We start from the raw sequence: 25,652 nt of genomic DNA, 5'->3' as shown, positions 1-25,652 counted from the left end.
ATTACATGCTTTGTTGGTGGCACGCGCTCCATTCGTGAACGCGCACACAAGAGCCACGTAGCAAACGAGGAAAAAGAGAGAAGTGGTTGCCTGAACAGAAATATGCGCCCATGTTCTCAAAGAAATGAAGAAGAAGAAAGAAAAATGTGTATGCAATGCATTCATATTATTCAGAGAGAAAGAGAGGGGGATGAAGCGAAATGCAGGGAGGGCCATACAGTGAGGAAATGTCCGGTTTCCTACCGTGCACTAAGAATGGGGAAATAGAGGATGAAGAAATAAAGGCAGTATCAACGATCTGGAAGAGCACAACAGAAAGTTCAAGTAAGTTTCATCAGACAAGAGGGGGGCGCCCCAGGCGGCTGTTCTGTCTCCTGTCCTATTTAACATATTGATGAGTTCAGTACCACTACACCAGAATGTGAATCTGTATGTCTATGCAGACGACATCGCATTTTTAGCGACAGCAAGAGACATCAATTCCCTGCGCCTGTCTTTTCAAACGTACCTCTGTACTCTAGAGACGTGGCTTCACAATCTGCATCCGCCACTAAACGTAAACAAAAGTGCAGTCCTTGTTTTTCCGCTTTCCAAGCCGATACAGTTATCATTAGCATATGATCAGAGAAACATTCCAGAGGTCGAATCGCTCAAGCACTTCGGTATCACATAGGACGGAAAACTTAACTGGCATTCTCACGCAGAAAATATTCCAAGGAAGGGGACATGAGCCGTAGGTTTACTACGTAGAATCAGCAACCGGCATTTTGGGATGCGAAGTGACGCACTAATTATGATTTATCGTATGCATGTAAGACCAGTTGTAGAATTTGGCTGTGTTTCGTTCTCCGGAATTGCCAAATATGAAGTAAGACCACTTGTTCTTTTAGAAGGAGAAGGTCTTCGGCTATGTTTATGTCTTCCTAAATTCGTTGCTAACAATGTATTGACACGTGTACTTATCTTTATTGGGCAACCACGTTTCGCCGCTTAACAACCGTAATCGCAGAGCGAGGGATGCGCCTGCATGTATCCGACGTTTCTGGAAAGTTATCGACGCTTCTATCCGCGTGTCTGTTGTCGCCGAACCTTGTGTTATCAGATTTCATCGCGTGACACGAGTGGTGTAGAACTTTGTGGAAGACACGCGGGTCCCATCAGTTAATCTGGAACATTCGACGACTGATCTATAAAAGCCGACGCGCTTGACCCGCTGATCAGATTTTCGACGATCGCCGAGCGTGTTCGCCGCCATCGTTGCGCTTTACGTGTAGCCTGTTTTGTGGGCACAGGTTCGCCCAATAAAAGCTAGTTTTGTCTTTCACAGTACTGCTACTGTGTTCTTTAACGTCACTACCACGTGACATCTGGTGGAGGTGCTAGTGCGTTCATGTACCGAACGCCCCCGCAAAGTCGCGATCCAAGCCCAAAGCCCGAGGACAAAACTAAAATCGCCGAAGGCCAGCGTGCTAGCCGCAGACTGCAAAGACTGCCCCCAGAGCACGGAGTTCTGCCTGAAACGACAAAGAAGATAGTGATCAAGACAACCCAAATGGCTGCCCCAGTGTCCCCCGTTATCCTACAGCAGCCTCGGGACCCACCAACTTTCCATGGAGCAGCAACTGAGGACCCGGAATACTGGCTGGAGACGTACGAGCGAATCGCGACTTTCAACAACTGGGACTCCGACGACAAGTTGCGGCACGTATACTTCGCCCTAGAAGACGCCGCCAGAACGTGGTTCGAGAACAGGGAGTCGACATTGACAACATGGGACCTGTTCCGTACCGGCTTCATGCGCACCTTTACAAGCGTCGTGCGCAAGGAAAGGGCCGAAGCCATGCTGGACGCCCGAGTGCAACTACCGAACGAGAACGTTGCCATCTTCACGGAGGAAATGAAGCGTCTCTTCCGCCACGCCGACCCGGATATGCCCGAGGAGAAGAAAGTCCGCCTTCTCATGCGTGGTGTGAAGGAAGAACTTTTCGGCGCAATGGTACGAATCCCACCGAAGACCGTAGAAGAGTTCCTTCGCGAGGCAACCAGCATCGAGAAGACACTCGAGATGCGAAACCGGCAATTCGACCGCCGCACGAACGCGACAAACTACGCCGGACTTCAGTCACTGGCCACCGACGACCTGCGCGAGACTATCCGAGCTGTCGTGCGGGAGGAGCTACAAAAGCTGTTCCCATCATCACAGCCTCAGGTGGCTTCGATTGCCGATGTCGTGCGTGAGGAACTCCAACAACAACTTGGAGTAGGCCCTGAATCGCCGCAGCCCGAGCCGCAAGCAATGACCTACGCCACCGTCGCACGCCGTCAAGGCCCCCCTCCGCGACCGCGCCAGGGCCCTGTCACGCCGCAGTTTCGTCGTCCGCCGCCGCCGCCAGCACGACCACCCGTCGCCCAGCGCACCTACCCGAGGAAGACAGACGTTTGGCGCGCTCCTGACCACCGCCCGCTCTGCTACCACTGCGGGGAGGCCGGCCATGTGTACCGCCGATGCCCATACCGGGAGATGGGACTGCGAGGTTTCGCCGTTAACGCGCCGCGGCCACAGATTGGCGAACGACCTCGCGATATCGCCGACTACCTCGCCGCCACTCAGTGGAGCCATCGACGAGCTTCCCGTTCGCCGTCACCAGGCCGCTACCTGTCACCGCAGCGCCGACCATACACTGGCCCAGCCCGCGGCCGGTCCGTCAGCCCATATCCGGAAAACTAAAAGCAGCAACCGATGGAGGTACGGTTGCTGTTCGTCGAACTGACGAAGATCCTCCGCCGCCGACGAAGACGACGAAGCAACCATCTCGACCACCTAATGACGACACGCCGCCGTCCCGACGAAGTCAGGAAGCCAAAACTACACCGACGAAATACGACTTGACGACGCGACGTTCAAGATTCAGTTTAACACGACGCAGCCGTGATCCGACGCCAAGACCCAACTGCAACGCCAGACAAAGAACCACCGACCTCGACGTGCTTCTCGACGGACACGCGGTTACCGCCTTAGTGCACACAGGGGCTGATTACTCCGTCATGAGTGGACACATCGCCGCCCAGCTGAAGAAGGTTAAGACTGCATGGGAAGGCCGTCAAATTCGCACCGCAGGAGGACACCTCATCACGCCGACTGGAATCTGCACGGCAAGAATAACCATTCATGACCGAACTTACCCTGCCACTTTCGTTATCCTCCAACAGTGTTCACGAGACGTCATTCTCGGTATGGACTTCCTGAACCAACACGGCGCAATCATCGACCTGAAGTCACAGTCAATAACGCTGTAGGAAGATAAAGCGATACCGCCGGAGAGCCCTCGTAGTCACCATGCCTTGAGTGTGCTCGAAGATCAAGTGAGCATCCCGCCTCACTCCAGCATTGTTATTTTGGTCGGCACCGAAACACCCGCTGACGTAGAAGGCGTCATCGAAGGTGACCAACGTCTTCTGCTCGACCGTGAAATTTGCGTCGCAAGAGGGATCGCTCGACTGCACGGAGGAAACACGAAAGTGTTGCTGACAAACTTCAGCAAGGAGTTCAAGGACATCAACAAGGGCACGACCATCGCATACATCGAGGAAATTGTGGAAACCAGCGATGCCTTTGTCCTCTCGGATTCTGTCGCATCTACCCCGACGACTGTAGTTCTCGAGCCAGACTTCGACATAAGTCCAAGTCTCCCCGTGATTAAGCAGCAACAGCTCAGAAGTCTGCTTCGACGATACAAAAGCTGCTTTTCGACGTCATCGAGGATTCGACAAACACCAGTCGCAAAGCATCGCATAATAACCGAAGAATGCGCTCGACCACTACGCCAGAGCCCTTACCGAGTTTCGACGCGGGAACGTGAAGCTATAAGAAAACAAGTCGACGAAATGCTGCGCGACGACATCATCCAGCCGTCGAAAAGCCCGTGGGCATCCCCTGTTGTCCTGGTAAAGAAAAAGGACGGAAGCCTACGTTTCTGTGTCGATTATCGTCGACTGAACAAGATCACGAAGAAGGATGTATACCCCCTCCCACGGATAGACGACGCATTGGATCGCTTCTGCAACGCTAAATACTTCTCGTCGATGGACCTCAAGTCTGGCTATTGGCAAATAGAAGTCGACGAAAGAGATCGCGAAAAGACCGCCTTCATCACCCCAGACGGCCTCTACGAGTTCAAGGTTATGCCATTTGGACTGTGCTCGGCACCTGCAACGTTCCAGCGCGTCATGGACACGGTTTTAGCAGGATGGAAGTGGCAGACCTGTCTCGTTTACTTGGATGACGTCGTTGTCTTCGCCGAAAATTTCAACGATCACCTTAGGCGGCTTGCAACAGTACTCGAGGCCATCAAGTCATCAGGGCTCACTCTGAAGCCAGAAAAGTGCCGCTTCGCCTACGATGAGCTTCTGTTCCTAGCCACGTCATCAGCAAGTCTGGAGTCCGCCCCGACCCGCAGAAGACAGCTGCCATCGCAAAGTTCCCGCAGCCCACCGACAAGAAGGCAGTGCGTAGATTTCTTGGCATGTGTGCTTACTACAGGCGATTTGTCAAGGACTTTTCACGCATCGCTGAGCCGCTGACACAGCTAACTAAATGTGACATTGAGTTCAAGTGGGAAACGCCGCAGGCCGACGCATTTGAAGAACTCAAACGACGCATGCAGACTCCGCCCGTACTTGCGCACTTCGACGAGCACGGCGATACCGAAATTCACACTGACGCCATTAGCCTAGGCCTCGGTGCCGTCCTAGTCCAGAGAAAAGATGGACATGAACACGTGATAGCTTACGCTAGCCGGTCGTTGTCAAAAGCGGAAGGTAATTATTCCACAACGGAAAAGGAATGCCTCGCCATCGTTTGGGCTACAGCGAAATTTCGCCCCTACCTATATGGCAGGCTATTCAGAGTGGTCAGCGACCATCACGCGTTGTGTTGGCTAGCTAACTTAAAGGACCCTTCAGGACGGCTGGCACGGTGGAGCCTCAGACTACAAGAATACGACATTACTGTAACATACAAGTCCGGACGAAAACACTCAGATGCCGATTGCCTCTCACGCGCCCCCATTGACCCGCCGCCGCAAGATAACGAGGATGACGACGCCTTCCTTGGAATAATAAGCGCGGAAGACTTCGCTGATCAACAACGAGGGGACCCGGAGCTAAAAGCCCTTGTCGAGTATTTGGAAGGGCACACCGACGTTGTCCCTAGGGCATTTAAGCGTGGACTGTCTTCGTTCACGCTTCAAAACAACCTACTCGTGAAGAAAAACTTTTCACCAGTCCGCGCCAACTACCTTCTTGTTGTTCCGTCGGCGCTGCGTCCAGAAGTACTGCACGCCTTACACGACGATCCAACCGCTGGGCAGCTCGGATTCTCCCGGACGCTGTCGAGAATACAGGAAAGGTATTACTGGCCGCGTCTGACCGCCGACGTCGCCCGTTACGTTAAGACATGCCGAGACTGTCAACGACGCAAGACACCACCGACAAGGTCAGCAGGGTTACTACAACCGATCGAACCTCCTCGTCGACCATTCGAGCAGATTGGGATGGATTTGTTGGGGCCGTTTCCGACGTCAACATCCGGGAATAAGTGGATCGTCGTGGCGACGGACTATCTCACCCGCTTCGCTGAAACAAAAGCTCTACCGAAAGGCAGCGCAGCCGAGGTGGCGAAATTTTTCGTCGAGAACATCCTGCTGCGACATGGCGCCCCAAAAGTCCTCATTACCGACAGAGGAACGGTTTTACAGCAGAGCTCACCCAAGCCATTCTGCAATATAGCCAGACAAGCCACAGGAGGACAACTGCCTACCATCCGCAAACGAATGGTCTCACGGAGCGCCTGAATAAGACCCTCGCCGACATGCTAGCGATGTACGTCGACGTTGAGCACAAGACGTGGGACGCGGTCCTGCCGTATGTAACCTTCGCTTACAACACGGCGGTGCAAGAAACAACACAGATCACGCCGTTTAAGCTGGTTTACGGCAGGAACCCGACGACGACGCTCGACGCCATGCTGCCCCACGTCATTGACGAAGAGAATGTTGACGTCGATAGCTATCTCCAGCGCGCCGAAGAAGCCCGACAGCTCGCCCGCCTGCGGATCAAGGACCAACAGAGGACCGACAGCCGATACTACAACCTCCGACGACGCTTCGTCGAGTACCAGCCCGGCGACCGTGTTTGGGTATGGACCCCGATACGCCGGCGAGGACTCAGTGAGAAGCTGCTGCGACGCTATTTCGGACCCTACAAGGTCATCCGACGTATTGGCGCACTAGACTATGAGGTCGTGCCAGACGGCATTTCGCACTCACAGCGGCGCCGCGCACGATCTGAAGTGGTCCACGTGGTGCGCCTTAAACCATTTTACGGACGCTGATGAACTTCCTTAGTTTGTTGTTTTCTTTGCTACGAGTGCTTTTCTTCGTTACTTTCGTTTGTTTGAAGCATCGGGTCGATGCTTTTTAAGAGGGGGGTAATGACACGTGTACTTATCTTTATCGGGCAACCACGTTTCGCCGCTTAACAACCGTAATCGCAGAGCGAGGGACGCGCCTGCATGTATCCGACGTTTCTGGAAAGTTATCGACGCTTCTATCCGCGTGTCTGTTGTCGCCGAACCTTGTGTTATCAGATTTCATCGCGTGACACGAATGGTGTAGAACTTTGTGGAAGACACGCGGGTCCCATCAGTTAATCTGGAACATTCGACGACTGATCTATAAAAGCCGACGCGCTTGACCCGCTGATCAGATTTTCGACGATCGCCGAGCGTGTTCGCCGCCATCGTTGCGCTTTACGTGTAGCCTGTTTTGTGGGCACAGGTTCGCCCAATAAAAGCTAGTTTTGTCTTTCACAGTACTGCTACTGTGTTCTTTAACGTCACTACCACGTGACAGTATTATACCAGTCAGCGCGCCTACCTACTCTTCACACGCGATTCCGCATGCTTACGGTTCAAACCTACTTCAGACCTTATGAATCTTCGCTACGACGTGCACAATATGCATTTATTAGTGAACCAAATTCATTTTTGAGAGCACGTGGTCATGGTTAACTGGAGTTATCACGTAGGAAATATTGCAACGAAGGTTGTATTTATGCAAGCACAATTAGCACTTTCAAATGTTCGGCTTAGGGAAATAATTCCTCTTCATAGGTCTCCACGGTCGCTCAAAATTTAATTTGCAGACATTTCCCCCAAAAATTGATATACGTGCCCCCAACATATTGGAATGACCGTTTACAAGAATATTTGGCCCGCTTCCCAATAAATGTAATGGCGACTGATGCTTCTTCGTGTGAAGAGAAGGCCAGCGTGAGAGTCTACTCACCATCGCTCGATTGGTCATTTCACTTCGCCTACCATATTACACATGAATTACACAGGCCGAAATCCGCCAAAAGTTCTTGCCTTGTGGTAATTACCTCGTCATACTACAAAAGCTATTATTGTCACAGATTCTCTATCTGTCGGCCGAGCACTTATTGCGTCAAAAAAGTCGACAGCAGTGAACATGTTTTATACATTAGCTTCACCTCGCTCAAGTTTGGTTCATTTAGTATGGGTCCCAAGCCACCGAGACGTTCATATTAATGAAACAGCCGATTGCTTTCCAGGAGCTTCTTTAACAGGTCTGGTGATGTTTCTGGTGCCAGCTACTGCGCACATAACTGCAGCCAGATATAGGCAGTTTTCTTTTACCGACGACAAAAAGCCCTGTCATTAGAAAAATCTACACATCTTATGCAGCGTAGTTTTCACAATTGATTTACTTCTACTTCAACTTAGGAAATTCAAAAATTGAAAGCAGAAATTCTTATTAATATTATTAGTGAAAATTTCACTTGCTCTTTTTTAAGTATATCCTTTACTGTATGTATTTCAGTAAAACGTTTTTGTTAGTATTCCTATCAATGCAAGGTTGACTATCCTATTGATCACTACTTTAGCTCGTGTATTAACAGTTTATTTTTAATCTTGGGTTATACATTTATTTTCCTTTTTTGTGATGCTATTTATTAACCAATTTATTTTATTTTTCAATCATATCAGCACCCGATTCGTGGCCTATCCCCCATAGTGGGTTTGTGCCATTAATTGAGGCTTTATTATCATCATCATCAGATGTGTCAAATTAAAATAAAAAAAATTGGAGGACGCTTAAGCTTCGCCTTCAAGAGTGGGACGCGACAGCGTTCCCGTCGACCCGCCAAGGGGTATAAGACAATGCGCTACGGCACAGCAATCACTTACGATGCGCCCCGCATCGGACTTAGCGCCCACCTATCACGCGGTGAGCGTCAAGCAACGCAGCGTTCGGCGCGGCGACGAAACGTGCGCCTGAGCGAACGAAACGAACCAAAGAACTCGGTGTCTCGGAGGGGAAACGATCTGATCGGCACGGGCAGAGAGATAGATAGTAATCTAAACCGGAAGCACGGCGAAGCGTCGTCAGGGGAGAGGGAGTCCCGCGACGCGCCTGGCAGCGGTCCCAATGCGCGCGCGGCGCTCCTCCTGTCGGGGCAGCGCCGTACATTGAGAGGAGGGGGTCTTCTGTGTTTGCCGCAAGATGGCTCTGCGTGTGCGGAAAGCGCAGAAGAAATGCAGCGGAAACGCACTTCGCAACTCGTGTAATTGTGACTTCTGTACGTTACATGTTCATAATTACCGATATACACCGCAGTATAACTTTCCACGGCTCGTTTCGAAGGCAACACCGCATTCACTAGAGGCGCGTTTGCACCGCTTGGAAGCATCGAACTCGTGGCTGAGTGGTAGCGTCTCCGTCTCACACTCCGGAGACCTGGGTTCGATTCCCACCGGGCCAATCTTGGAAGTTGCTTTTTATTTATGAAGCGCCTGCCGTGATTTATCGCTCACGGTCAACGCCGCCGACGCCGACACCCGACGCCGACGACACCGGCTTTTCTGCGACACGAGCTCCTTAACGCTATCGCGTTAAAACACGCTGAATTGCGTAGTCGTTCGCACAAGTAGTCGGCACAGAGAAGTCCCCAAACTACCGCGTTAACAGTTTGCGAGGCCGCATTTCCATTTTTAGCGCACGATAAGATTGCATAGCATGTGGAGTATTTCTTTACTCAAAAGATGCTAGCACTGCAGTCAGTGTACTGAAGGTATGCGTTGCACTTTGAGCGGAGGTAGCGTGCAAGTTGTCTACAACTTCATGATTGACGTCCAGTACGGTACAGATTTCGATAGTGTATCTACAACTGGCACCTTATCAGCACGTGTACTGCGCGTCAATGTAAGGGAAGTACATTGCGACTCCCGATAATTGGTGCGTACGATAGTGCAGACCATTCTTCTTAACAGTTAGGCTAGTCGGCATCTGTCTGCAATGTGCCCTAAACTTTGGCTGTGTGCACCACTGTGGTGATACGAAGGATATAGACGTCTCTTTCAAGGTAGCCGTATAGACTGTCGAAAGACTGTAGGTGGTGATGTTGGTGACTGGACAAATTTTGTGGTTTCTTGCGGCACTGCAGTCTCTACTGTCACCTTTACGACGTGGACCGCATGAACAACTAATTTTCCAAATTACAGAGACATTACACCATATAAGTGATGCAGGCCACGAAATAACCTTTCAGTGGCTTCCAAGTCACTGCGGGATTATCGGCAATGAACGGGCGGACCACGCTGCCCGCTCAGCCCATAGTGAGGAGCGCCACGTCCCGATTCCTCTTTCTAGAACTGACGCGGCACGGAAGCTCCGCCTACTTGCTCGGCAGTGCATCGCGTCGCAATGGAATGAGCCACATTTAAGAAATCCACGACTGTACTCACTTGATCCAACATTAAGTCTTCGAGCGCCATCACAGCTTCGCCGTAGAGACGCCACGCTTTTATATCGACTTTGGTTGGGCGTTGCCTTTACTAAAGCCTATGCCTTCCGCATAGGGATGACCGACACCCCAACCTGTGACCACTGCGGCCAAGAAGAATCAATTGGCCATATTTTGTGCACCTGCCCGCAGTACAGTCCACAGAGGGCATGCCTTAGCCACGAACTTGACCAACTGGACGACCAACCGCTGTCCGAAAAAAGAATTCTGCAACATCGAAAGGACCTACCGTCACAGAAGAAGGCCGTGCAATCGCTTTTGCGCTTCTTGCGATCTACCGGCCTGTGTGAACGACTTTAACTGGAACGACTTTTGTGTGCGTGTCTCCATGTGTGCGCGTTCGTTTTTTTTTTGCCTTTTCCTCTCTGTCATCTTTCTAACCCCTATCCCCCATCCCCAGTGTAGGGTAGCAAACCGGAGACTCATATCTGGTTAACCTCCCTGCCTTTCCTCTTCATTCTCTCTCTTTTTTGTGGTTTCTTTGTGGGTCGGATTTTCCCTTCCCATGTCTTTGAATATAGCACGCTCGTTTTTATTTAAAGGTCAATCTTTGGATGCGACGTCAATACAACCGTTGGAATCCGAATACCTGAACACGGTTGCACGGCAGGTGTGTTTTGCGTGATTTGTCGCACACACCAGGCACACGCCGTTAAGCTTGCACAAACTACCTTGGAGGAAACCGCCACCGTGGCACACACGGCATGCACATTTGCAAGTTTCAGGCACCTGGGTCAGTGAAGCCCATTCGGAATACACGGCAAACTGTATACTTGGAACGTGGGTTGCCTTTACATAGACTTATTCGGGCATGCAATCACGCTTAAATGTTGGTTTGACACAGCACATGTTCAGGTGCACTTTCAGTATACCAATATAATTTAGGGCGCCGGCAGAGGTGGCACTATCCTCTGCTAAGTTACGTGATCACAGTTAGAGTATCAGGATTTAGTAACGTTTAAACCTTCCTGGTTCTTCACTAAAATGCACTCATCTGCGTCCTGCACTGTTTTGCACTTTTTTCATGGTCTTGTGCACCTTTGATTTAGCTGGAGATATCCGCCTCCCATTTGAAGCATGTACTTCAGCCATTACGCTTAGCCCCAATGCGGAAGCGAGTGACTTGCGTGACCGTAAGTGCTACGAATCGGCACCGGCTCCAATCGGCACCGGCTCGAATGGGATAGCTGTCGACAGTGTATGTAACCGGTTGTCGCTCTGCTGACCCAGAGCGTGGATTTTCCTGTAACATTCATTAGAGGGAATTATGTCACTATGATCGTTCAGCCACCATGGAAATGACGGTTTGTGCGTTAATTTCTCTGTTCTTCATGCTTGTGGTTTGCGACGTTCTTGCGGCTTCCTTTATTATACTTTATGTGCCTTCATTGGCCCAAATCTGAACGCAGTGTGCACTTCTTTTATTGCAGAAAGCAATGAGATTCTGCGGACACGCGTAATCGCTGCTGATTGCAGTGACTCCAGTTGTCAGTGAATTCGCGGCGTTTCAATATCTAGTTTCTATGCTGGCGGTTTTGCTTTGCAATATTGCCTTCGGACAACTTTAATTATGTTTGTTTAATTATTCACCTCGCAGTAATTTCTTGAAAATGATGAGCTAGCGAAGCCATGAAGTCGTTAAAAGCCAGGATGACGAAGTTTCAGCTTATCTGAGTACCTACCATCATTGCCGTGTTAGCTGAGCCGCCCTGCTTGCCGCTCTCGTAGACGCTAGCGCCATAGTTGTCTGTAGCGATTGTATGAAACTCGATGATATAGAGATAGATGGCTGGTGCGCATTTCCATTTCGGCGACATTTGCCGGGTGGCCGCGTGGTCTCTCGAAGAGGCGATACGAACACGCTCCGTCAGCGCATTCGTGCTGCGCGGCCATAGTGGGCCCAGTGGCCATCGCGACGACACAAAATAATGGCCGATGATTAGACGTCGGTGCTATAACACTGAGTCTTGCTTGAAAGGGTAACCACGCAATCAGTTTAGCAGGCGCCTGCAATTTGGAACGCACGGACCATTCCTGCCAGAGGGTCGCAAGCGGAGCGACTCGCCAAAATAAGGATGGCGCGCATAGAAGCGTCGCAATGCGAAACAGCGGGTCTCCACCCGCCGCTTCACTCCAGGTAAGTGGCCCGACAAATGGTTACATATACTGTCGACAGGCACTGCGTTCCCGACCACACTCTCGTGTTGTTTCCAGTCGGTGAGTTTTCGTGGCGCTGCATGATGGTCATGCGTGCCGCTGGCTACCGCGTCAGGGTTAAGTGTGATGGAGGCAGCACCTTTGCGGAAAGCATTGCATTGGTGAGTTTCATAATCTTCGCGGTAATTATATGCTCCTCCCACCGACGTCATATTCGTGTCGATGAGGCTCCAATTATTCAATAAGATACGTCCTCCGAGACTGAATTATTATTTTCGCATTATCGCCATGGTTGGGTGTTGTTGGGATGCGCCGTTTTGTGCGAACCGTTTATGAGTGGCAAAAAGAGCGGGAAAATGAAAAGGATCGCTACACAATGCGAGCCTATCTCGGAGGCGTCTGGTACCTTACTTATGGAACCGGAAACATAAAAAGATTCAGCAAATGAGTGCGCGCGAAAACGCGCTCGCAATCGTACTTGCAAGATAGCTGGCCGGTTTTGTCTACCATATATATGACAGTGTGAACGCGTGCATTTCTGCTAGCAGGCGGTAACAGAAGCGACACCTTGACTGTATTGGGACCGAAGACTGGGACAGCCGAAGATATTGCATTAAGAGCAGGAAATCTCGGAGAAGGGAGCATATCAAAACACGCCGAGCAGCACTGATGTGCGCCGGCGTTTGCTCAGCGCCCAAGTGTGCATCTCGCTGTTTATTATTCCCCGTCCTTCGCTGCAATTCCTGTTCGACACTTTTACGGCTCTTACGTCAGAAAACGTTTTTTGCAAACTACACCGCATTTACTTATTCATTCTGGCTACCCCGTAAATGTATCCTATATTGGTCAATTGTACAGAGGGAAGATAACATTATTCGGTTAATTTGAATAACGGCAAGATCTAGGCTACTTTTAATGGGAGCATTAATGCGCGAAAGCACGCTATGAACTGCCTTCACAGACTAGATTATATATCTGTCGCACTGGCAAATCTAGCGTCATTTTGGAAGAGTGCACGTCATTTTGAAAGGGTGCAGCGCGGGAGCGCCTAGTTACACTCGCTGCAGAAAGCACTTGCCAGCGCCTGTGTTCGGAGAACACATTTCGCTGCGTTGAAGTGCGTAGCACTGGTAGTAATCTTTAAAGGATAAATGAACAAATATTAAAAATAGAATTGGTAGCATAAGACATATTGGAAGCAGAACCACTTTGCTTTAGTGGGAAAGTTATAACCCAGTATAACCTGATGTATTGCAAGAAAAAAGCGAATTTACTATTCTTGCTTTCAGGCTGTTTACGTGTAATGGCAATGCGGTTGTGCAACCTGCCTGTGCCGGCCACGTCATTTGTTACGAGTTCAAGGGACGGTAGTAGTGCATCGATGGAGACTTTGTCGGAAGACGAGAAGAGTGTGCTCATACGTAGGGTGTCTCGACAGTGCCGCTTCTTGCCGTTTAGGACTGGTGACGCGTTCGTCGTTGTGGTACAAACGCAACACATAGTCGCGCTGTTGCTGGCAGTTGGAGTCGGCTGGTATTACCGTTCACGGCACGCTCAAACGGCTCAATGTTTCATCGAGTGCGTGCAAAGATGGAGTGCTCCTCTTGCTCACCTGCCGAACAAACCTGATAGAGCGGGAAGATGCGTCCACATGGCGCGTGGAGGAAGGAAAGAGAGGAGGGAGCATACCGCATAGCTATTGAAGCCAAACCTGCCAGGCCAACACGTGATCGCACGTCAAAGCGAGCGGTTGGTTTTAATGTTCCCTCTCTGCAGGCATAGCCACGGCAGGGCAGCTGAACAAACGCGCGCAGAATAAAAGTTACTGGCGTAGCTACAGGGAACCGAGCATTTCAGCGAATCTCGATTCTTGCTCCGTTATTTTCAATGCATGAAGTCACGTGTCTGATCACCACTGTGGCTTCACGGAGCCTTCGCTTGCCAAGGCTGGCTGCGTGACGTAATGCTCACTCCAACATTTTTCTTTCCTCCTTGATTTGGTGCTTTTTTTTTCAAAAGGATGGAAAGTTGGGCGAGTTGGTACGGTAACATGACACTTCGCGCTACAGTCCAAGATCGTGTTGGTGTTTTTTGTCGTTGTACAGCTAAGCTTGCCGCGCGTCGCTCGGATCTTTGGCAGACGCGCGCTACTGAAGATGCAAAATCAACGCAATTCTCTATTTCATTAGCGCTTGATAAGTGAGTGGCAGCTAGACGTTGGTCCTTGAACGATATGTAAGTGCTGCCATAACGTGCTCCCAGTTCTCACAAACCGTGTTAGTGGCACGTGTAACAGAATCCGGCATATTTCCTCGCTCACCTTTAATTCTACCTCCTTTGTCTTGGATCGTGATGATCGATAATGTTATTGCGGTTGCGAGGAATTACTCCATTCGTGCCAACTTTATTCTAAATGCTGTTTTTAACTACAACGCGCCGTTATTATGGAAACAATACCTAAAATAGCAAAGAAAATAATAAGTTATGTCTCCTCATTCAGCCATTGCCAGTGCGATCGATTCCAAAGGCCATTTTCCTTCCTCGTGCAGCAGCGCGCCACCAAAGAGACGCTCGCTGCGTTCAAGTGATCAAAGTGACATTAAAATTGCCCGTGTGACACGGGTTATTATGTAAGCCTGAATGGCGCGAAGAGTTCCGCACTCGGGTACATCTTCTACTCGTTTGACAGTGCAGGGAGGTAAACAACGCTTCATCGTGACCATGCAGTGTTGACAAGCCGAGTAGCTTGATGTGCTTTCGGCTGCGGCTACCCATTTAGAATTACCCACTTAGCTTTAAACTTCCTTGAACAGAACATAGAAGAGTAGAGAGCACCCAAAGGTGCTACTAGCAACCGAAAGACTTTATTAAAATTACGCAAATAAATATGTCATAGCAGACCTGATGCGTGCTCAAGGTTAGAGAACGAATCAAAACGAATTTGTGCCAACTAGCCCAAATTTTACTTCATATTCAGTACTTATAACCGTATTTTACCGCGAAAGCATTGTAAGCCCCACTACGTGAAAACCCGCCGAAGTCGGCGGCGCGGTCTAACGATGGCACCAAAAAAACGGACGACGGCACAAAGAGTAATAACACGTAAAATAAAGTGCTGACATAGACGTCAAATTTCTCAGGGAGGTTACCGTAAACAAAGTAAATTAATTACATTGAAAAGAAAGACTGGGGCATTTCGGTGTGGGCGGAAATCGAACTGGGACGTCCGGTGTCCGACACGGGCACGCTTGCCCGTCACCACGGTGGCTACACGGTCCTGGTTGACATTTTCAAGGGGCATATTTTGAAGCTGGCGTGACTGTTGGGGAGCGCTACCAAAATGAATGCCTAGTGGGTGACTAATTTTAATTTCGCATTGCATAAATGTACATCAATAAAAAGCAATAATCAAAAATGGTAGTTACTCTCTCTGAAATATTTAACTAAGTTTTTGTACCGTATACTTGAAGATGCGTGCTACCAGTAATGAAGTGCTGCTGAAATTGAAGTGGTGGCTTTGTGTTTTCTTGTTTACGGGCCTTAAAATCCATAAAGTCCAGACGACAGATGCAGATGCGGCCGAACAGATAGCTTGGCTTCAAAACAACAGCATGGCTGCATGGGACGTGTTGGCGGAGATTAATAAGTAGATTTTACAAGAAAAAAAGGCGAGAGCTTCAGTTTGCACCTGATGGTTCGTAATTGGCCCCATTTTTTGTTTATAGTTGTGCTGTTGACCTCAAATTGTAATTAGGTGCTTAAGGAGTATGCCGTGTTTTTCTTGGAGCAGTGATACATCTGCTCTAAAAAATTAATCTCGTAAGATCGCTGTATTCCTTTCCACAGGAAACAAAGAAAAAAACACTCGTATATTGACATCGGGATATTGTGAGTGAACTTCTCCGCATCGTATTTTCCATAGCCAGTGTGCCTGTTGCTATTCGAGAAAACAAGTAGTCGTAAGCTAAGGCCGAAGAACGAGAAACAGGTCAGCACCAGGAGCTTCATGTTCGTTAAAAAGAAAAAGAAAACGGCGTTCCTGGACTAACATTCTAGGTTGCTGCGACCTAGCTAGCCCATGGGAATAACCAGTAAGCTCACCTCGCTAATGTAAAGAATAATAATAACGTTAGACAAAATACTGCGAACTGCAGCGCAGGTCACCGCCCACAGACGCCGTGACCCGCTTTTCTGTGAGACATAGGTCGCTATGGGGCTGCTTGCGGGGAGCCGGGGGCAGGATCCACCGAAAGGCCGACGTGGCGTTCATGCTAAGTCCCTACGGGAGTGTCCGAGTTTTTCTGGCAGCAACACGATGGAACGGTACCTGCGACGCGCCTAAAATCGACTGAGGCTTTCCAAGATTGCCGCGCCGAGCCTTCGATACTTTTCGGTTGCGCCATCGTCTTTTGAACGGGAACGTTCGTTTACTTTTGCCATTGCAGTATCGTTCGGTGTTGCGTTTTGCTTTTCTCGGAAACGCCCCCGTTAAAATTCGGTGGTCGCTCGCTGCTTCATTTCTTGATTTTTTTTTCTTGTTCTTGTTATCTTGGTTTTCGAGTCCTCTGCAACATTACTGATTTCTTTATTTTATATATCTGTGTTCTTATTTACGCTAATACTTAACTTCAATAGATTTTGGAGTAATGAAGCATACTTAATCGTTCTTTCTGGTTTTCATTCTGCCCGCCATTCGCCGCATTTTAATTAAAGCAGTGATCCTCGAAAGATTGTGCTTTTAACAAACCGCATTGCGAAGTGCAGGAGATTCATTGCATCATTCTCAGAATGGGTGTCAGTTCACAGGACTCTTCGTAAAATGAGGGCAGACAGCGTGAACGTAGGTAATTGCAATATATAAAATAAGTCAGCAGTTGAATTGAGCCTCCGTAATTCTCGCATATCTTGGGTTTCTGTTACTTTGGGACCTGTTTATATTGTGCTTGCTATTCTGCGGCATGTTATAGCTCGTTTTTCTTATGTGACGAGGAATAGCTGTGATGATCTGATGCCTAGTGCCATCATCTCTTGTCGTTTTTCATAGCTATCTTCTTCATTTATATGACTACAATATTTATAGTTTATTCACTACATAGACTCATATGCAACTCAACCTTTTCCGTGGCTCTTCCAGGCCATATTGAATGTTATGCGGTGAGCATTGTGACCGCTGTCAATATCTAGGAAAATATTTGTTATTGCTCAAAAAACAAAACGCCACATTTCCCTTCTTTACGCGGCTAGCCAAAGTTTGAGCGCCTTCACGTCGGTCTGACATCAGAGATTTCAAAAGTATTTTCTTGTTTTCGGAATCTTTTGGCTTAGGAAAATTTCTCGAAAGCTGGTAGGTTCAATCTTTGGTTCTTTTTGAATGCGCAAACTCAAGTAGACTCTGTGGAAATTTGTGACGTCTAGGCGAGTAGGCGCTGATACGTCAGCGTGGCGTATAGACAGACGTGTTTTGCTTGCGCCTTTCTGGCTTACCAAGTCACTGTCGATGGTTCGACTGGTCTGCGAGCTATTTCAGAAGTGGTATTCCGGCTCAACCTTTTATATTGCCCTTTAGTGTCCGCCTGAATATTTTTTTCTGAGCGGCCTGTATTTCAAGGTTTGGATGACTGGTTGGGTGAGTGGTGTCTTCGAGGTTCTTGCTGCTGGTGGGACTAGCCTGCCAGAGGCTGTGTCGGCAGCTGTGCCACAGGAACGTCTCTTTCCACCATTCTTAGACAAATAACGTCGCCATCATATCTGTGTCCCGTAAACAGGCGAGCAGAGGGTGCGGCATATTCTTTCGCATTATTGTCTATGACTTCGGGGATATGCTGCGCACACGCATGCGTGGAGAGCCCCATTTTTAGCACAGATTGCGTTGCACGTTACGCACATCTTGGAACGCTTTTTTCCATACAGTCAAACCAACTCTCCCCCTCGACATTAAAGCGCAGGCAGGGCCTGAATAGTTGCTGCTCATCACCGATTTCCTTGCATTATGTGCATAGCGTGTAGAGGAATATCGGCCACGTTTGAATGCTCAAGGTGCAGTGTAAGCCTTTATCCCGTTCGTATTCTGTAACCGAAAGCCGCTTTCACTCGGATAGGTGCAATGGAAGCGCTCTTGAAAGGCGTGGCGATCGGTCACAGTGACTTGCACTATAACCCGTGAGGAGCAGCCTGCACCTAGCACTTTCTACGACGTCCCTTATACCGGCAGGTTCTTGCGCAACGTGAGTGGAAAGTGCAACAGGCCTTGTCTGACGTTCGCTAAACACCCCGTCCACTGGCGGCTGTTTGTTTAAACGTTGCCTACAAAAAGCTGGGCTGTGAAGCATAACCTCATTGCCTCGGTTTCAGTACTATTTCCCTTCCATTCTTCTCCAGGGCGGGTACGTTCTGCGTTAAACTGGTTGCCCGCCTCCAACACTGCAACAACCAAGATGAAGGAAAGCTGGCAAGTGTAAGCATAAAACTAAGCGTTTTTTTGTGTGTGTGTGCGTGTGTGTGTGTGTGTCGGAGAAGGGACATAGAATAACTCGGGCTTTGCAGAAAATATCACTCGGCGATTCTTTCGCGATATATGCTACGTCATTCGTTTAATATCGTGAGTAGGAATACGACTTAGTTCCCCTGGCGATGATGGCTTCCCGGGAGTGCCCGAGCGATGCGTAATTAAAACAAGATATGAGAAGCGCTTAACCATGGCCGCAGGCGAAAGAGGGTGTAGATCCAAGAAGGTGACTTTCTCAAGTCTAAATTTAAAACAATGGGGAGACTTCCCAATCACTGTATAGCGCCTGCCGCGAACTTAAGAACGGAACGTCGCGATATCTTCCGAGGAGCTGGCACCCGTTTTATTATTTTCTGCGTAGAGGGGGCCAAAGCGATGGAATCCGAACTCTGCGCCGGGCTATGAGCGAATCTGAAACCGTAATTACTCAGCCTAGACTTCGTTCCAACTCCAAAACAGTCGACGGGGTGAACGAGGCGTCCGATGCTTTTTTATTCAAATCTTCCCTATAATTCCGTTTTCTTTCAGTGAGGTACGCAATCAGATCCTATTCTGTGATCAAAATTTTCAGTTTTTTCTAACCTCGTTTTTCTCTCTCGGTTCCGCTCCGAGCTTGCATGCACAGCAGTGTGTGCACTTCCCTTTCTTTTTTTTTCTCTCCACGCGCAGAGCGCCTGGCGGCCTCTGGTGGCCGAATCGTGTACGAAGCGGGAAGGAAATTCGGGGTGTTTCGGGAGCATGTGGAAGGGAACGCTGGAGGAGAGAGAGAGAGAGAGTGAAGGCGGCTGGAAGCTGTCCTTCTTTTCTCTCTCCCCAAGACGGCACTGGTGGCTCCGACCGAGGAGGGAGAGCGGCACGGTGGCGAATCTTCTTGCCCGAACTCGCATCACTTCGCGCCGACGCTCAGTCTCCCGCAGGAAGTGTTCGAATGCGGGGAGCGTGGTCGGTGACTTCGCCCCATCCCGGATCGCGGTCTCACTTAAGCGCGCGCGCTGTGCTTAAGGGAGCGTCGGGAAGCGTTCTCACGTGGCTCTCCCTCGGCGTCCTCTCCGGCGCCCGCGAAAGGCCGTTCTGCTGCATCTCAACTTTGACAACGCCATTGACACGTGCGGTTACGATATAGGGTCTCGTTTCTTTCGTGCTTTCGTGACCGCTGTTCCCTAGGAGGTCTGCTGAGCTTGCGTTTAGGGGACCACCTGGAAAACCTCGTGTTTCCAAAAAAGGTCTGCTGCAGCCCACAAAAGAAGCTTCACGCCGTCTTCTCACGTTTCGAAGAGGCCCTGATTTTTGTGGACAAGTACCCTATTGACACTGCGAGAGACGCTCAGGCGGAGCAATCGCCGACCCTCAATCGGCAGGCTAAACTCACCTGTAAGATTCAACACCACACCACCGCGGAACCTTATCGAAGCATTTGACGTGCTGTCGGACGCCCGATGAACGGTGCTCGAGGACTGTGTGCCAATCGCTAATTTGGACCTCGGTGAGCACTGGATAAAATAAGAAGCTCGGGAAGAAGTTTACCCAAGAAATTTGCATTGCTCCTGTTGTCTCCTTTAAAAAGGTGAGCCTCTCATATTTCCATTATTATTTCCAATCACTGTTGTGCGGCTGTTCATTCAGATTGTGATCCTTTTGTGACGTAATGTTATCTTTCAATATACCATTGGCATGAGTTAACGCGTTGAACTTTTCATGCCAGAATAGGCGGTGGCTCGAAAGACCCGTGTAGCGAAAATTGGTACATTGCATTAGCAGCTGCTAACAAACTCATGTTGCACTTTTGTAGGGTAGATCTGTATCTTGTAGCCATGTAGTGCCGCATGTCTGCTGTATAACTAATACAGTTCGGGTATTTGTTTTTAGATTGTACAACTTTTTAAAAACAATGGCCTGTGTTGGATAGCACAATTCTAATCATTAAACTGGATCGCTAAAGAAGGCCATTACTTTCAGGAGAAATCGAAATGCATAATCAACTAAATAAGAACACTTCACAAATTGAAATATTCACTAATTATTTCATTGCAAGTATACTGCAACTTACTAATTGTAGCCTCTGAGTTTGTAAGGCGCTGCCAGTGTATATAAAATCTAAAGACGGCACCAGTTCTTATTTATGCGCCGTCAAACTAGCGGTAAATGTACAATGTTCCCCTTATTCTTTTAGCAATACGCAGTTGTATGCGTTGAAACGCAAGAGAAATTAGACCACCAGTGTTTGTCGTCTCGAACTTAAGCATTTAAAGAATGCAAACTTGTGTCGTTCGTTTAATTTTTTCCAAGTGGATACTCCCTGACAACTCGCCAGCAACAATTGGTTAATTGCAGTAAGTGTCGATAAGCAATCACTTAAAAAGTGAATTTGCGAAGGTTTGTTGATTAGTTGCCTATGCATTTCGACTTCTCCTGGAAGTTTTGTCTGCCCCTTAGTCTTAGAGTAATTTGGGCCTAGGAATGAAATCGTGTTTTCGGCGATGGGCGACTTTTAAAAAGTCTGTGTAGTAAAAAAATAGAAATAAACCCTCGGTATGCGTGCTTCATCTCGTGTATTTATGTCACCGCAGTAGTTTCAATGAAGAGTTTAGCCCTCAGTTAAAGGCCATCTTTTTCTATTTAAATGATATATAGGAGAAGTTGATGCCTTTATCTGGAGGCACCGGCTACTTGTCACTTAGCAAAGGAAACAAATATGCGCAAAAAGAGCGAATGACACCACAGAAAATGGCACGCAGTAGAACATCGGATGTATAAACACAATCCAGTTCAACAGTACATGTATCAGAAAGTATTCTACGTGAGTTCCGTACACATGTGCATACGTAAAGTTAAATGTATTGAATGGCCAAAACACAGAACACAAGTAATTACACATAGCGCAAAAAAGGCGAACACCATATAAATCAATTTTGAACATAGAACAACATTTAAATCACTCACTTACCTTATTAGGATAAAGTGAAATTTCATACTTCGCCAAAATGTTTGTGTCTTCTAAAAGCTTTTGCAAAGCAAGAAGTGCTCTTTCCCAAGGGACCGCTGTTGGCCGTGCAACTAGTATGCCTTTTTTGATGATCTTCTGCCTAAAAGGAGCAAGTTTGCTTGCGATACCCTTCGTGGTGAATCATATTTTATGCGCTTGAGGTGGATATGGTGCACATGTTCGTCTGGATGGCCACAAGAACACTGCGGAATTGAGACAAGTTTTGACCTGTACAAAAAGTGTCGCGTAGATGCAGTGCCAAGCCGTAGGCGGTGCACTAATGTATCGAACTTTCTGTTTTCTTTCTCAGATTTGAAGTAATTGATTGGTTTATACATGGGTCCTCAAGATATATATCTGAGTTCTTAGACTGCTGATCAAACCAGGTATTTTCTTGAGACGACAGGATATCTGTATCAAAAGCAGACGGGTTTCATTGCGCGAAAGAGGAAGATTATTTGCCTCTGCGTTATTGTGCACCCGATTCGCAGCTGTGTCTACCGCAGTGCTACCAGGAATATTACAGTGTCCGGGTATCCATTGAAATGCAATTACGCAATTTGTTACCTTTGCTTTTGCTTGTTTTTTGAGTGTCTCATAGAAGAGCCTAATGGTCAAAGAATTTTTATTATTGCCTTGTAGTAATGCGAGAGCGGCTTGTGAATCGCTAAAGGTAACCCGTTTTTGCGAATCCTTGATGATGGTGTGAAACGCAAAGCATACAAGATGACACATAGCTCTACCATGGTGGAAGATGTCTCACGGGATAATTTAAAATTTTGCTCTCGCGTGAAATGTGAATCACGAATGCTGAAGCCGAGGAATTTTCATCATATGAACCGTCTGTATACACGTGGTTGTGCTGCTAATATAATGAGTAAATTTTGGATAGTGCCAATTGCTGTGCGGCTGCCATGAACACGCCTCTCTTAGATATAACCCCGTCGACCAATAATTCAATTTTATCGCTTGTTAACATCCAAGGAGGGTAACTAAAATTGACTTTGCATAATTCGATTACGATGCGTTATGTTCTTGAACAACATCGTGAATACTGCTTTTATTTCTTTCACTAAGCGCAAGGTTTAATGGCTGTTCTTCGTGTTCAGATGCGATCAAAAGGTCGCCAGTTTTCAACCGTTCGTATGACTGAAAATGGTGGATTGACGAGCTTCAGCAATTACCAGAGAACTCGAGGTAGCCTACGGTACCCCAAGACACACTCACAGCCCCCTTGCCAGTAAACGTTGAAGACATTCCTCAGAAGTTTGCGATAAACCAAGGGGAATAGGTGCCAAATTATCTTTTTGTTTTGTTTTACAAGCACGGTATAAACTCGTAATAGTAAAGAGAGTGAACCCCTCTCCCCCTCCCACGCCACATTATGCCAGCTAGTCGGCGAAGTGCATTTATAACAGTATTGGTCCACTTTTTCAATTGCGCGGATGTGTGAGGCCCATGCCAACTGGCGGTGAAGAATAACGACGAGAAATTTGTGCTCCTTCGGGAAATCAAAGCTTGCCCTTCAAGCGTAAGATTGAAATTATTCAGCCGTCTTCTAGTGAAAGGAAGTACGGCTGTCTGCGCACGAAAGAGCCGGTGCCTCTTTCTTTTGAGAGGGTGTCGATAATATCGAGACACTCGTTCAGCGTTGTTTGAATGTCCTGCATATGAGATCCAGAGGCCCATATGAGATGGCCACTATCTAGGGGCGTATAGGAGCCGTTACGTTCCAGCAAACTGATTTACAAGAAGTATGATAAAAAATTTGTTTAATATCTCTATGCGCTCGTTCGCATGCATGTTTATAGATGATGGATAATATAAGCGGGAGACGCATTTGATTTCCTTTATTGTAAGGTTCTTGGAGAATTAGGTTGTTTGTTTGATGAATTTTGTGTATGGAAATGGTTGCGCGTATCAGCAGCATCTTTCGCTTCACCGATCGGCTGTCTATTACAAATAAAGAAATAAAAAAAGCGTAGAGCAGGAAATAAAGTGCGACCGCTATTTAGAAACCAGCTCAAATAAAGCTTGTTATCGATTCACGGACCCTTACTTTCGCAAAAACGAGTTGTAAAAAAACTTTCGCACTACGACCACGGCGCGAATGTGTCGCATGTGCCCATAACTTGGTAGGGTTGTGTCCACCAGCAAAGGCGATTGCCGTGCATCATGCTTAAGGTACTGGGGAATCATGCGCGTTTTTTAAAGACTCCTATTCTTGAACTGTGAACTCCTTTGGACATTGCGAAAAGTACATCGTGTGCTGTGAAGAATACTTTTTCACGTAAGCACTATCCTCATAGTACACAGACAAAGAGCACGCGTTCCCACTTTTGCGTTACGTTTTTTATTTTCCTTTTTTTTACCTAACTGCTCACTTATGCGTCACATCACGCGTACTCCGTGAAAGCGATGAAAGTTGATTATCCTCATCAATACGCAAGACTATTTTCAGTAACCAAGTTAATTGGTCGGAGTTGCGTTGAGAGCTCTGCCCGATGCACCTCAAATCTAAAGTCAATAAATTCGCTTCGCAATAACACGTTCACACGGCTCATGGAAAACATGTAGTTCGAGAACAAGGATTACCAAAGGAAAGAATTAACTAATGCTCATTCGACGTCACTAAGAGGATTTATGCTGTACAGACATTCTCTGCTTTAAAGAGTCCGGCAGTGGGAGGCAGATTTATAGCCACGTGCGCGCAGATAAAAGTGAACAGAAGCTACGAGTGCTGAAAGAAGGCTGGGTGGGAGGGGGGAGAGGATGACCCGTGTGCACCTAATTTCAACCGTAGTTCGTTGGCATGGAACACGTCCTAGGCTACGTCATTTCGTAAGAACAACTGAACACCTGCGAAATGTGACAGCGAACAATTTGTTACTGAAAACGGCGCGGCAATGATAAACAACTGTTAGAAACGAAGCGCATTTTGCCATTCGACCCTGAATAGTCGGAACACACCCTGCAGCCATGCTTACAGATCCGTAATGTTTTTTTTTTGTTATTTTACACATGTGTGCCGAAAAGTTCGTGGGGCTCTATAATGCAAATTATGCAAAACTTTTTCAGAAAGGCCTTGTTTTTGTTAGACTTCAAGAAAACTCATATATAACAGAAGCAAGGATCATTTTTCGTTAAAGAAAAAATCATCCAGCCTACTCTAGCACGATGCCACAAAGGAAACCCTTATAATTTTCTGAGAAATAAAAGTTCGTGTTGAAAAAAAAAAACATATTCCTGGTCTGCGAATAAAACCTGCAATCAACACCCTCAACGGACATTTGTTTTTGTCATAAACCCTTCTTCTTATTTTCCGGGCTCCGCAGAACTGACGTGCTGTATATTTTTTCTCTCTGTTTAGATATTGCATTCCTTCACAGAAAGAGAATCGTAGTATGTGCCCGCGCAGTTTCACGCGCGTTGAAGCAGTTATTCATAAGCCGTCTTTATTAGTATTTTAGTTCGTTCACATGTTTGAATGGGCACACTCTTATTTTATATCCAGTTCTTTCCAGAAAATCCTAAAAAAAATGTAAGACTGTTTTTTCGTATACCCAAATTAGGGTTTATGTCTTGTTCTAAAAATTTCGCACCTTTAGTATGTGGTAAAATCTAGGCTAATCAATGCAGTAGCTTTGTTATTCGTTCCTCTTGTTTTCTTGTATACTGCGGATTCTTTCTTACATGATGTTCCGCTTTTTGTTTCTCTTCGTTAAGAATACTGTTTAGCCAACGAACGTCGGATGTTAGCGCATTTCGATATACTCGTATGTGCGGCAGTTAAACTTTGTCTCGATTTCTGATTTAAAGGAATGTGCTCTCCTGAAGCTCTATAGAAGCCATAATGAAAGAAATTGAATATGGGGATCATAATCAAGCATGACATCTATTATATGCGCTAAGGCTATTGATTAGACCGCATTCTTCATTAAGACGCTGTTCAGTAGCCAACCACGGACAGTGGGCGCACCTACCTATACATCTATTATATATAACAGCGCACACAGTTGAAAAGCTGTTGTTGTTGGCTTAGTTTTCATAACAAATTGTCCAAAACAAATGAGGCACGGCAATGCGGTGCCTGTCTCGTTGGCATACTTTAAAAAAAAGTAA

The 25,652-nt window shown here is 47.6% G+C and overlaps 1 protein-coding gene across 10 annotated transcripts in view; it reads left to right on the top strand.

Annotated features, from left to right (window-relative positions):
• The window catches only part of LOC135911384 (glycine receptor subunit alpha-2-like), a 348,733-nt gene that overhangs the window by 215,500 nt on the left and 107,581 nt on the right, over nucleotides 1-25,652 (top strand). For 2 of the 10 annotated variants that reach the window (XM_065443637.2, XM_065443638.2), the window contains exons 1-3: nucleotides 11,958-12,022; nucleotides 18,421-18,496; nucleotides 19,217-20,111. The exons of 4 other annotated variants lie outside the window; for them this stretch is intronic. Coding sequence is in view for 3 of the 6 variants with exons in the window: in XM_065443632.1 (XP_065299704.1) it covers nucleotides 11,961-12,022 (62 nt within the window). In the remaining 3 variants the exon portion in view is untranslated. Of the gene's footprint in view, nucleotides 1-11,683; nucleotides 12,023-18,249; nucleotides 18,267-18,420; nucleotides 18,497-19,216; nucleotides 20,112-25,652 lie in introns of those variants that run through there. 4 more of the 10 variants (XM_065443633.1, XM_065443634.1, XM_065443632.1 and 1 more) reach the window with 4 other exon arrangements.

The sequence above is a fragment of the Dermacentor albipictus genome, chromosome 6 (assembly GCF_038994185.2).
Source record: "Dermacentor albipictus isolate Rhodes 1998 colony chromosome 6, USDA_Dalb.pri_finalv2, whole genome shotgun sequence".
Lineage (NCBI taxonomy): Eukaryota > Metazoa > Arthropoda > Arachnida > Ixodida > Ixodidae > Dermacentor > Dermacentor albipictus.
This window is presented reverse-complemented; position numbering and strand designations above follow the sequence as displayed.